The sequence below is a fragment of the Arachis ipaensis genome, chromosome B10 (assembly GCF_059453495.1).
Source record: "Arachis ipaensis isolate K30076 ecotype BB chromosome B10, ASM5945349v1, whole genome shotgun sequence".
Lineage (NCBI taxonomy): Eukaryota > Viridiplantae > Streptophyta > Magnoliopsida > Fabales > Fabaceae > Arachis > Arachis ipaensis.
This window is the reverse complement of record NC_142435.1, coordinates 146,507,549-146,520,457: the sequence shown is the minus strand read 5'-3', so window position 1 is coordinate 146,520,457 and position 12,909 is coordinate 146,507,549. Positions and strand designations below refer to the sequence as shown.

Here is a 12,909-nt window from a genome sequence, read left to right as displayed (position 1 = left end):
TCCATGGCAGTGCGGTAATACCATGAGGATACTTCTTGTCTTCTAGAGAACATCATCTTCTCTCATAGAGAGAGCAACCAGAGATCTTCTCCTTCAACACCTTGTGCAAACCTGATTGTATCAACACATCTTTGACTTGTATTTGCCACAAGCCAAAATTGATTTTTCCATCAAATTTCTCTATTTCAAGCTTCACAGCACTTGAATATCCTAACATTGTTGCAACTGTATACTGGAATAGTATAACTCAACCGTGCACTAGGAAGGGTCCCCAGGAAAGAGAGGTGGGTCACAATGGACACACTTAAATACCAGGTCTTTCCTTAGCCAGAACCTTTCCAAACTGCACTCTCACAGTGTCACACTGCCTTCCAGCAACAACAACAGCAACCAAAGATCAACCTCAAGTCACAGGACAAAATTCTTTTCTGATGTGGAAGGTCAGACTAGGCTGCAACCACAGAGCATACTAAGAATAAATCCCATCGAACCGAAGCTCTGATACCACTTGTTGGGAATAAGACACCATTTCCCCTTGAGAAAACACCTTTGACAGAGAAATAAAATAGACACAAACACAACACAAGAATTTAACGTGGAAACTCCAATTACCGGAGAAAAAACCACGGCCGTTGTCAAATGACAACCAGAGAATATCACTATGTGAAAATTGTTACAACACATAGACTTCTTTCTCTCACCGGCACCCCAGTACACCCACACTCTCTCAAAGCAAATATCTAATTACACCTCACAACACTCTCTAATCAAAGAGTATAGAGGAAAAGAAAAATCAGATACAAGCTTAAAGTGTTTCTGACTGGTACAAAAACAAATGGAGAACTTAGTCTCATATTTATAGCTTAGGCCACCCACTCCATTTGCTATCCTGAGCAATGTGGGACTAATTCAACCAAATCCTAACACGTGCATTGGTGTAGACCACGTTGGCCACCCCTCTCGTGGCCTGGGATAGTGACGAGATTCCCCTTTTATAGATTTTGCTGGATTATCTTATCTTTGTGGAAGGAAATTTCACTTCATATAATTTTAAAAAATGATTAAAAGATAAAAATAGTCCCAAATCATTAAAATGACGAAAATATTTTTAAATTAATTGTATTAGACCCGTTAAAAATCCAAACACTATGTTAAAACAGTTAACTACTAAGATTTCATTACCATCAATGTTATTAGACTTTATTAATTATGAGTGAATCAATAATTTAATCTTTTGATTCCATAATATTATTACAAAATATTCTTATTTTTTATTTTCAAAATACCGTTCATTCAAAATGTATATTCTAACCTATTAAAATACACAACTAAAGTATATACAATTTCAGCTACAAAATATTATTACTATTATTACAAAATATTCTTATGGAAATAATTAACATTCAATTTTAGTTTTACTGTTTTTTTTTTAATAGTTACAATTAGTTAAATTTTATTTCCTAATATTACACCTATCGTCATCTTCTATCTCAACCCTTAAAAATGATTCAAGCCAAAATAAGCCTGTTTAATTTCAACTCATTAACATTAAATTGAATGAAAGTTTTTTACTTTGACATTTAAATTTATATATTAACACATTGGTACTTGAATTTGGATAAATTCAACTTATTAAGTCGTGATAAATCAGCCCAATTATATATATAAATCTCATAAGTGAGCATCCATGTAAAAAATCATTTCCAAAAGTAAATATATATATTGTTTACATATAACCTTAGACTAAATATTTTAATATCTTACATTCCTCTCTAAAGTGAACAATTCATAGGAACAATTTCCTTTCCCATCTAAGAATTTTATAAGAACAATTAATACATTCCAATATTTATGATCAAAAGCGATATCTTTGTGTCATTGAATCGTGTCTTGAGTTGACTTCATGACTATCAACTTCAAACTATACACTAATTGACGATTGTAATAAAGGAGTTCAAGAGTAAAATTTGTAGGTCTTAGCTTTGATTATGATTGTTCTCAATCCTCCAATTGGTGATATAATCATTAACAATACGCCAAGCACAATGCAGATCTGCAATGATAAATAGAGCATCATTGTTAAACAAAGGGCTTAATTAATATAAATTGTGAACAAATAGTAACTTAGACAAAACCAAAATTAAACATACCCAGTTAGTCCACCAAGACAAACTATATTTCTTTGGTTTGTAGATTATAAGCCACATGATGCAAGGTAGCTGAAAAGTTTAAAGAACAATCCATTAATCAAAATTATTACAACAACAACAACAATAATAATAAAATTGTTAAGTAGTCATAACTTACATAGTATGTTGTTGGAGCGAAAGCAAACCCTCCAAAAAATCCAAGGAGTCCATCAAAAAATGGAAAGGTAACTGCAATGAACATTGTGAATGCTGGAAAAAGAAAAAGAAATGTCATTGTCTAACATATATATAAATATTCATATGTACTTTTATTGAATAATTTAAAAAATGATTTAAAGATATAATATTAAAGTTTTTATGATTAAAAAATTAAGTTATATCCTTGTTGACCTTCCAAAAAAAATAACATAATAAAAATAGAAAAATAGAAATATACATTGTTCATGCATATATCTACATAGTTGTTTAAATTTTTAAGATAAACAATATCACAATTCATTGTATCACACATATAAAAGTAAAATGCAATAATTGAAGTGAGATCATAGCTAGCAAATAAAAAAAGGACTAAAGTTATAAATAAATTTTTAATAACTTATATTTTAGAGAGATTAGTTTTAAAAAAAAATTAATAAAATCTTTTAGAATAACAAATGTGAATAAATTAGTTCAAATTAAAACCTTCTATCATAATTATATGGGAAAGTATGAGGAGCCAATAAAATATTTGTACAATGCGTACAATGGAGGTTTAGAGAGTATTAGAGATATAACCATTAGTATTACTTTTTTCCATCAGCGTAAGCTTTTGAGATGAGTGATATCATGACATGGTATTAAAGTTTTAGATCCGAAAGGTCAAGAGTTCGATCCGGATGATTATTCTAAATATTATGGGTGATGTTGATTTTGTAACTTATATAATCTATTGTACACATTGTACATGTGTACAAATAAGGTATTGGCTCCCTAACAGGACTCTAGTAATAAGAAAATTTAGATTACTTAGATTTATTAGTGTGAAGAAGAATGAAGTTATTACTTACCAACATATATATTACGTGCAACAAAACGAAGCGTTGTGGTTGGTTTGAACTTGAGTATTTTGACGAGCAAAGTTTCAATCATGTCAAACACTGGCATCGCATAAACCTGATAGCTTCCAATCACATGAATAACAACAAACATGTTCGCCATTGCAATAAGCCAAGCTGGTTTCTCCAACGAGACGAGGATATCAGAGTCAACTGAATTCCCAAACATCCAATAACCAATGAAAGCAACAGGGAAGTAGCAGAGAGCCACCACTATGTAGGCCACAACCACTCCTCTCCACATTGCAATCTTCGACGGCTTCTCCGCCGTCGACGGAATTGTTGCTTGGATTTCAAGCACCACGTTGTGCCCCGCATAGGCAAATGCCACACTTCCAAGGGCATTAAAGAAATTAAATACTGTTCCTGCTGCGCTACCGGATTTGTAACCGTATTGCACGTTTTCTTGAACTCCCTTGTCCACAGAAGCCGCCCAAGCAATTGTAGAGTAACTGTAACAAAAAATTCAACCATCCTTAATACACAATTTGCTTTCAAAGTTTCAAGTTAGTCGCTACGTATTTATATATAAATATATATATTATTTAACTTATTTTTAATATATATTTTGTATTTTATTATAATTCAGTTTTTATATTGGGCCTAAAGCCCAAAAATATTTTTTTGAAAGCATGTACTGTCAGCATACAAAAAATATAATCTGAATCATACTCAGAGAATTTTATATAAACTAATTTTATAGTGTCTATGAATTGATACCTAAATTATTTTTTTAGTTAGTTTTAAATTTTAAAAAATTATTTATTTTTATACCTTTTAAATTAAATATTAATTTTAAAATTTTTTTTAATAAATTAGACATTACATTTTAGACACCATAACAATCCTCTCCGGTGGAAATTCAGGTGCAGTCGACTTCACGTGAAGTTGATAACTGAGGGTTGTTAAATAATTTGACTGATTTGACTAAATTTTTATTTAACGACTCTCAGCAATCAACTTTACGTAAAATTGACTGCACATGATGTCTCACCATCCTCTCCTGTATAGTTATACCTTAGGGACATGACAGCGGCTGCCAAGGAAACACCAGAAAGGGAATTGAAGTTTGGGAGATGAGAGAGTACAAAGTGAACAGAGGCAAATATCATAATGAAAAAGGTCAATTTGATTTTCTTGCAGCTTGGACACACAGTATCATGGAACTTCTTCAATGAGGTTCCTCCTGTTACCATGTATATAATGTTCGTTGCAACTTCAACCACAAGTTGTTGAGGCACCACAATATATAACCCTAGCTTTTCACCAAATGCATGCTGACCCAGTTCATGATATCTGTCGAATCGTTTTCCCGGAACCATTTCGTGCATCTCAACCATTTGCCATAGTGTGTATAGAGTGATGATCCATGATAGGACCATTATTACAACCCCAGGACCCCTGCATAAATATATACAAATATACGGTGACTGATTTTTATTTTAAAAAAATAATTGGTGTAGATACAAGAATGCAAGTTGAGTTTTTTTTTTTTTTACCATCCAAGCTGTGACATTGCATAGGGGAGACTAAGAACACCAGCTCCAACCATGGCAGTGATATTGTGAAAAGCTGAATACCACCATTTTGCATTCCTTTCAGATGCAATTGGAAGCCACTCATCAATTTGCCTCTCCCTCTCTGATTTTTCTACATTCTGTTTTAATTTTGTCAACAACCAATTGTAAAATTAGCCTCTGATTTAAGCTAAATATATAATACATATGCTTAATTGTGTTTACATATTTACTAACATAGATAGTTAGATACTATGGTTTTAAATTGAACCAAACAATAATCCAATTAGTTCGATTCGTTAAAAAAAAATAGTTAATCTGTCTGATTCTGATAATTCTTTTGACACTATATGTAGTCTATATATTTCTATAATATTTTTAGTACTAACAAATTATTTTTAAGATGAATATTTTAAAGAAATAAGAAAAAGATTAATCTCTTCAGAATGGACAATAGTAGTGTAACAAATCCTTTATCTCTAAATAACACCTTCAGACAGTTGAAGTTGTCACCTAATAAATTATATTATTATGGAATGGTCAAATGCAACAGAATTAATTGTGGATACAACACTATATAGAAATAAGACAGAGGAAAAGGCTAAATTTGTTGCCATGTAAAGTGATTATTCTTTTTTTGTTATCTTCTAAGGATATGCATTTTTTTAAATGTTCTTAGCTCTCATTCTCAAAAGATGCCTAAATACTTATCTCACTATTTGCCTATTTGATTGGTCGACAATTTTGACTTTGACGAGGCTCAGCAAACATTTCAATATGAGTATATGACTTTGACTAATGAAAAAGTAATTCTTTTTATCTAGAGTTTTATTAGAAGCATTGGTGCAACTGTTTTTTTTTTTTTTTTTCTTTCCTTCTAAAAGGCCAGCTATAGTGAGAACTGAGAAACATTAACAAAAGAAATGCTCATGTTGTTAATTATTTTCCGTAAAATAATTTTAAAAGAATGATATTAATAAAATAAATAACAATTATAGTGAGAAATACCATATAGAGATTAATTCCTATCAACTATTAGTCAATGGAAATGCAGAAAAATAATAAAAAATCGTAGCACGTACTTATTTTAATAGATAAACAACTTTTTTTTTTATTTCATATATTTCCTATATGAGAGAAAATGAGAATATATAAGCAGGATTTTTCTGAAATACTAAAGAATATTATCCTTCCAAAATAAATAAGATGAAAACTTAGGTGAAGTCGACTTTAGTGAAGTGGATATCTGAGAGTCATTAAATAAAAATTTAGTCAAATCATCTAATGGCTCTCAAGTATTAACTTCACGTGAAGTTGATTGCACCTGAATTTTCACCAATAAATAAATAAATAAAGGAAGTGCCACAAATTGGAGATTATTGACAATTTTGTTCATTGTGGAGACAATTTTATGTTGGGCTCCACTTGCATGAGTTATCAAAGAGAGACATTTTGGGCAGCACTTTTTTATTTTTTATGCTATACAAAAACAACAACTCTAAGAGACTAAGACAACAACTACACAATAATTATTTAGAAAAACTTATGAAGATAAGTCATATTGGACGTAGTTAATTATAAATTTGACATCCAATTTGTGATGTTAATATTGTATAATATAAATGTTTAGTTGTTTATAATATATTATGGGAAAATTTCTCACCCTTATTAAGCATATAAGAGATATTTATATTTAAAGCTTGTTGACTTTTATATAAACTCATACGTGTTATGCATATGTATTTCTAGTTTGACTTGTATAACGTTTTTAAATCATCTTATGTAGTCATGTGTGTATTTAATCCAATTTTTTTAAGTTAAAGGAATCTTGTCATCTTAAGACACATGTACGTGTATGGTTTATTACTAGGTGACGTATGAAGAGTGTTACTATTAGTAAATACTTCTGTATTTAATTAAATATTATTATTATTATTACTATTTTACCCCCAGTGACATGTGTTCTAAGAAACTAAAATGGTGAGTAATAAATAGAGAAATATCAACAAAAATAAAAGGCAAAATAATGGACGAGATGAACATTATTATTGGAAATTCATAATATTACTAGCTATATATATAGCTCATAGAATTATATATTAAATTATTAACCTAATATAAATTAAATACGTTGAAGAACAATAATAAAAGCTTATGTATATAGAAACTACTCACAGTTTTGTTATTGTGACCATTTGATGCTTCAATTTCCATAGCTGCTGGTGGAGAGAGAGAGAGAGAGCAATTCAGATAATATATATGGTGTGTTCTTGTTTGCTTAGGAAAATTGGGTGTGGCCCTTCTAAGCTTTGAAAAACTTATAATGTTTCAATATTTATAGATAGAGATATATTATAGCATTACATGGCAGTTTCTTAATATTTATTTTTTTGAAAAATAAAATAAAACTTCACAAGAAGAGAATGAAAGTCTAAAAAAGTGAGAGTTCTTAGACGTGACGTTTGTCATCTCTGAAAATCATGAATTGAAAAATAATCATGTTGATTTTTAAGAGGTCATACATTGACTTTTCAGATTTTTATTTTATTTTATTTTATTGGTGATGTATATATGTTTAGTTTCTTTGTTATGACTCATGTGATACAAATTTCGTCGAAATGCAACACTATTCATTTATTTATTTTTTGCAGGGACCGTGTTTATTTAGAAAAATCAGCGTTAGATTTCAATTCACCATTGCACAAATGGTTGATTAAGGTTGGTTTACTATTCATTCACTACAAAAAGAAATAGAAGAAATTAAAAAAGGTTGGTTCATTCAGAGCAAGAGATATCATTTTTGAGTAATGTTAGGGAATTAATATTATAATAACTAATATAATTTCAATTAATATTATAGCAGTTTGTTAAACAAATAAATCTAATATAAAGTTTATTAAAAATAATTTTTTATTAAATTTAAATTTTAAATTTTTTTTCTTTCGTTAAATAATATTATCTATGATTTAATAATTATTTAATAATTATTTTGTACTTAATATTTTTATAAATCTTAAACTGACCGCTCAAAAGAAATTTGGAAAAATTTGACTCATAAAGAAAGAAACGGCCGAAAGAAGGAGCATGTGTTGTGGAAATTGTGGTTCATTGATAAACTGAACGATTCCGCTATGTTATCAACATCATATCTGCCAATTTCTACTAACTCTTATTTATAATTATGTTTCATAGAAGTGTGTTCGTGGATGTGTCTAATAAAAATGTCTTTTTTATAGTTGTGTTTAATAGAAGTGTCTTTATAGATATATTTTCTGAATGTGTCTCTTTATATATGTATTTAAAATATATTAATTATTAGACACATCCACAAATACACTTTCATAAAACACAATTATAAATAAGAATTAGCAAAAGTTAACAGATAATATATTGATACCTTATACTTTTTCTAGACCGAATATGCAGTTAATTGGTTGCAGTCAGTTGACAAAAGAACCAACGAAATTGGCACATATATGTGTAATTACTGATACATATTACATAGTACTTTTCTTGTGAAATTTAAATCATATATAGTTGATAGAATAGGACAAGAATAAGTAATGGAAGTTATCCCATGGGTGAGACTGAAAACAATTTCGTAAACCGAATAAACAGAATGAGACTTGTTGTTGCAACGAAACTTGTAAGAATTTTCGGTGTCTACTTCCTAATTAATGCTTTTATATGGCTTCTTAGTAACTACTACTAATAAGTTTCATCATGTCTATATATTAAATTAGGATTTATTTATCTTATGTACTAAATACATATTTTAAAAAGATAATAATATATTTTTTTATTTTTAATAATATTATTACGGTCTTATATCGAGACGTTACGAACTCAAATATCTCAATTAAAAACTCAACGAAAAAAGGTTAAAAGCTAGAAAATATCAATAAATATAAAAGCATTACTAGATTATTGTATTAACTATTAAGTCAGGAAAATGGCCAAAAAGCAAAAATGACGTCTTTGATATTATAAAAGGGAAGAGGCAATTAAATCACTTTGAGACAGGTACGTTATAGCTACTAACAAAAGACACTTACTAAATTAAACATTGGAGTATTTTTGTAAATTGTCCTTCCGACCAGAGATCATTAATGAGATAGGAACTTGGACCCCTACCATCTCTTGAACTTGGAACCATTAAATCTGATCTTAGTCCGAACAAATAGATTTCTTTTTATGGTAGTTTTAAAATGTGCTATTAAGTTATATGTTAACAAGACCCATTAAATTATTATGGATTTTGTCAATAAAAAACCTTGGAAATACTATCATAAAAGTGTGATTAACAATACATGAAAAATCTTTTATATATATTTAAAATGATTTAATTTTGGAATGACATGTATATATTTATAATTTTTTTAAGAGTAAACTACTATTTCTACCCATGGAAGTTGAAAACGCTGACAAATCTACCCACAAGAGACGGAAACTACCAAATGTGTCCATCAATCATGAGTTCCGTGGGACGAAACTAACCAATCCATATTCCGGCGTTGATTCCGTCAGTAACACTCCTTACGTGGCACTTCACGGCGTGACATGGCTTGGGGGCTGCACACGTGGATTGCTAACATGTCTGACCATTATAATGTACCCTCAACCCCAAAATTTCCAAAATTCAAACATTCTTTCATCCAAAGCACGAACCCTAGATTCACAATAATCTTCGAAATTATACCAATGTCGAGGCGAAGACTCTTTACTCCACCTTCGAATGGCAGCGGTAGTGTGTCTGGAAGCTCAATTTCAAAACGGGTGCATGATAGGAAGTTCAATGGCAGATGTTTCTGTGGGTTGGGGGTGACACTGTTACAGTCCGGGACGGCAATGAATCCTGGGAGGTGGTTCGTCCGTTGTCCCAATTGGAAGGTAACCCGTTGTACATCCTGTTTTGTGGGAGTTGAATGTGCATCTGATTTTACTTTTTTTGCCATGGATAGAACTCGGACTGCAACTTCTTTGTATGGGTAGATGAAATGGAAGGGCAGTGGGAGGGTGAGGGTTTGAGGAGAGCACTGTCGGAAAGAAAGATGCAGGAAGATGTTGATGAGGCTGAGGCTGAAGTGAAGATGCTCACCAGATTAGGGAGCTTTGAAGCTGAATTTAGCAAAATTAGGTTTTGGCTTCTGATTATATCAATGGCTGTGGTTTGTAATGTTGTGTGCACTGTGTATCTGATTCTTAGGAGGGTTTGATCCCTATTAGTTGTTAGTGTAAGATCATGACAAAAATACCCATGATCGATTCGAAATATGTCATTTGTGCACACATGGTATTCAATTAATGTCAGATGTAGCCTTATAAGTTATGTAACATGAAAAAATTATCTGGTACTAATTGCAATTCTTGTTTACTTTCTGGTCCAAAATAACATCAAAGATAGGCATAATATCCTGATAAGTATGTAGTAACTGGCTTACAGAAACGTGCAAGATTGTACTAAGAGTTATCAAAACGTAAACAAAATAAGGCATAGTATGTTTCTTGATCCAACAATTGTACGATAAACTGCCAACAGGATTACAAAAAAATAAGTTATAAAACTATTGCTTCATGGAATTGGAGTGAAGTTGCTGCTTCCGCTTGACCCCTCTTTCAGCTGTGCAGTTGTTGACCCCTTTTTGCCTGGCGGACGGAAGGCTGGCTGCGGCCACCTCCTTATGGTTGATACTCTAACTGTGGGAGTTGGCATGAACTCCATGAATCTTGAAGTAGTACCCTGGGAGGCAGCTTGCATAGTTTGAGGTGTCACAGTGGGTGGCACATCAGAGGCTGGGGGTGATGAACTAGTAGTAGTTGGTGTTGTTGGGCTGACAATAGGCGGAGGAGGTCGTGGTTGCTGACTAGTTGGTGGCGGTCTCCTCACATTCTTCTTCTTCTTTGGTGGTCTTTTTGCAGTGGGTGGCCTAACTGGGGTGGTCTCCTATTCAGATAGAAACGTATGAGTGACATAATGACATAAAACTTCTAACTTGTAAAATGGGATTGCAAAATAAATCAATAGAGTTACAGGCGGGGGCTGAGTTACTGCTGCTTCAGCTGCTTCAACAGCTTCAAGAGTTTCCTCCCAGAACATCTCCTCCAGTCTTGTCGCCTCCTCTTCGTCATCCGCAGCAGGTGGGTGTTGACTTGCACTTTGTCCCCCAGCACTCCCAGCCATTGCCTCCTTCTTCTTGGAACAGCTGCGACTGTTATGTCCAGTCTGCAGTAACATGTGGAATGAAACAACCCGTGGAACATGAATTCATAAGTGATGTAACATATAAAGTGATGTAACATGAATTCCTGTGCCTGCCTTTGAGTCATGTCTAGATGGTCACGGATCTTGTCCTCAAGCTCTTCAACAACCGATTTTCCATCTGCAGATTTGTTCTTATTAACTCTACTGCAGGTATGTTCGTTGACAAAGGTCTTCACCTGGAAGCTTAATGGAAACGACCGTTTTGCACAATATATCTGCCATGGGCAATCCTCGTCATAACATATGGCCTTGCACCTAGTTGAATAAACTCTTGGAAAGAATATGCTTCGCCCTAGGTTGATGTTGAACTTCCTAACTGCCTTCTTGAAATGCTCTAGATTCTCAAATTCCATCCCAACCTCCAGCCTTACCTCCCTGACTGGGGGATTAGCTTGAGGAAATGCTGCTTGCTGACTGTCTTCATCATCACTTGCAACAGAATCCAGCTTTTCAGACTCGTAACAATGCATCCCTGCACTTGGCCCAGCCATATCTTCACCCTCCACAGGTATAAAGATTGAAGGATGCTTGTTTGGATCCTGGTTAGGTATGAACGTTTGTCCTGATGGAGGAGGCCTGACTGTTGATCGTCTCTTCCGCTTCTTTGGACTACCACCACCCACATCTGGGTTTGTAGACGGTTCGGGCTGTGTACTGCTAGGTTGACTCTCTTCACAAGGTGTTTCATTCTCATTCTGAATGGTTTGCTCCTGAGACTCTGGTTCGTTGCAAGGTTGTGGAATATATTGTGTGAAAACCTCATTAGATTCCAGAGGCCCTTTATCAACTGTGGGAGCCACTGATTCCACAGACACTGGATTTCGGTGCCCAGTTTCATGACTTCCAACTGAAACACGTGGTTTTTGAGGCTCTGGAGGAGTCTTGTCCAATGGCTCATGTGGAGGCAAATTGGGTTCGATGGGTGCATATGGGGTCTGAATGATCCTTGGTGGCTCTTCGAAGGTTACCTTTGGTGAGTGTGTGGGGAGATTTGGTTCGTCACTGCCTACTTTTGGTTGTTCTGTTTGGGTATCCGGTCCAGGCATACCTCCTTCAGTCTCACTGATCTTCACCACTTTCTTGTGCTTCTTCTTTGGTGTTGGGGGTCTCCTAACACACAGTTTGGTTCTATGCTTCACTGGGGTCTTCGTAACATTTAAAATCTCAAGATCCTCTTCAGGTTCATTGTTTTCTTCTGCAAACTCAGGAAGGTTAACTGGATGCTCAGTGAATACCTCAACTCTCCTCCCATTAGCGATGGCTTCTTCGTACATAGTCACCACATCCATGTCAAGTCTAAGCAACCTCAACCCACCATCCAACTCCTTCCCAGGTTCAAGCTAGTAAAGCTCGCTCACATCAGTGTACCCTATATCCTTTACTAAGTCATTCATGAAGAACCTATTTAGGGTATCGACATTCACTCGTTCAATCTCTGTTTTCTCACCCCCAACGTATGCCACTCTGCCATCATCACCCTTTTGAAATTTTTCTCTGTGACTAATCACTAACGTAATGTGGATAGTTACCATCTGCAAACAGACACACCCTAATTAACAACCAAATCATAGCAAATATAAGCACACCTTAATAAAAACCCAGTTTCCACAACCATGCACCGAAAACAAGAAAACCATCACATAGAGATGAACGGTTACTACTTACCTATGGATGACACCACGCAACTCCACCCGCCCAAACGGTCCACGCCAACAAGCACCCTCTCTTCAATACGGAGATTATCGTCGGCCTGGGAGGTTTTCTTTGATTGTTGAAGATGAACAGTTTCTTCCTAGGGCTGTACCCTTTGTTTTCTGAAACGCGCGAAGATGGAAAACCTTTGCTAACAGTTCATTTCTAATTTCCTTTTTTTTTCAAAAAAAATT

The 12,909-nt window shown here is 33.6% G+C and overlaps 1 protein-coding gene and 1 pseudogene across 1 annotated transcript; both read right to left on the bottom strand.

The window, feature by feature from the left end:
• Positions 1 to 1,652: 1,652 nt before the first annotated feature.
• Positions 1,653 to 7,186, bottom strand: LOC107624531 (lysine histidine transporter 1). Its single transcript, XM_016327029.3, has 7 exons — positions 6,937 to 7,186; positions 4,744 to 4,901; positions 4,262 to 4,645; positions 3,197 to 3,696; positions 2,308 to 2,399; positions 2,151 to 2,219; positions 1,653 to 2,053 (listed from the first exon to the last, which is right to left on the bottom strand). The coding sequence occupies exons 1-7, from the start codon at positions 6,973 to 6,975 to the stop codon at positions 1,955 to 1,957; spliced, it is 1,341 nt and encodes a 446-aa protein (XP_016182515.1). The 5' UTR covers positions 6,976 to 7,186; the 3' UTR covers positions 1,653 to 1,954.
• A 3,147-nt stretch (positions 7,187 to 10,333) lies between these two features.
• Positions 10,334 to 12,555, bottom strand: LOC148582031 (uncharacterized; annotated as a pseudogene).
• Between the last annotated feature and the right edge of the window lie 354 nt (positions 12,556 to 12,909).

Bases quoted from the DNA above. Each gene is read 5' to 3' on its own strand.
- LOC107624531 (XM_016327029.3), bottom strand. From the start codon at position 6,975: ATGGAAATTGAAGCATCAAATGGTCACAATAACAAAACT. The intron at 4,902-6,936 runs GTGAGTAGTTTC...AAATTAAAACAG, and splicing joins ATGGTCACAATAACAAAACT to AATGTAGAAAAATCAGAGAG. The intron at 2,220-2,307 runs GTAAGTTATGAC...TAAACTTTTCAG, and splicing joins TCGCTCCAACAACATACTAT to CTACCTTGCATCATGTGGCT.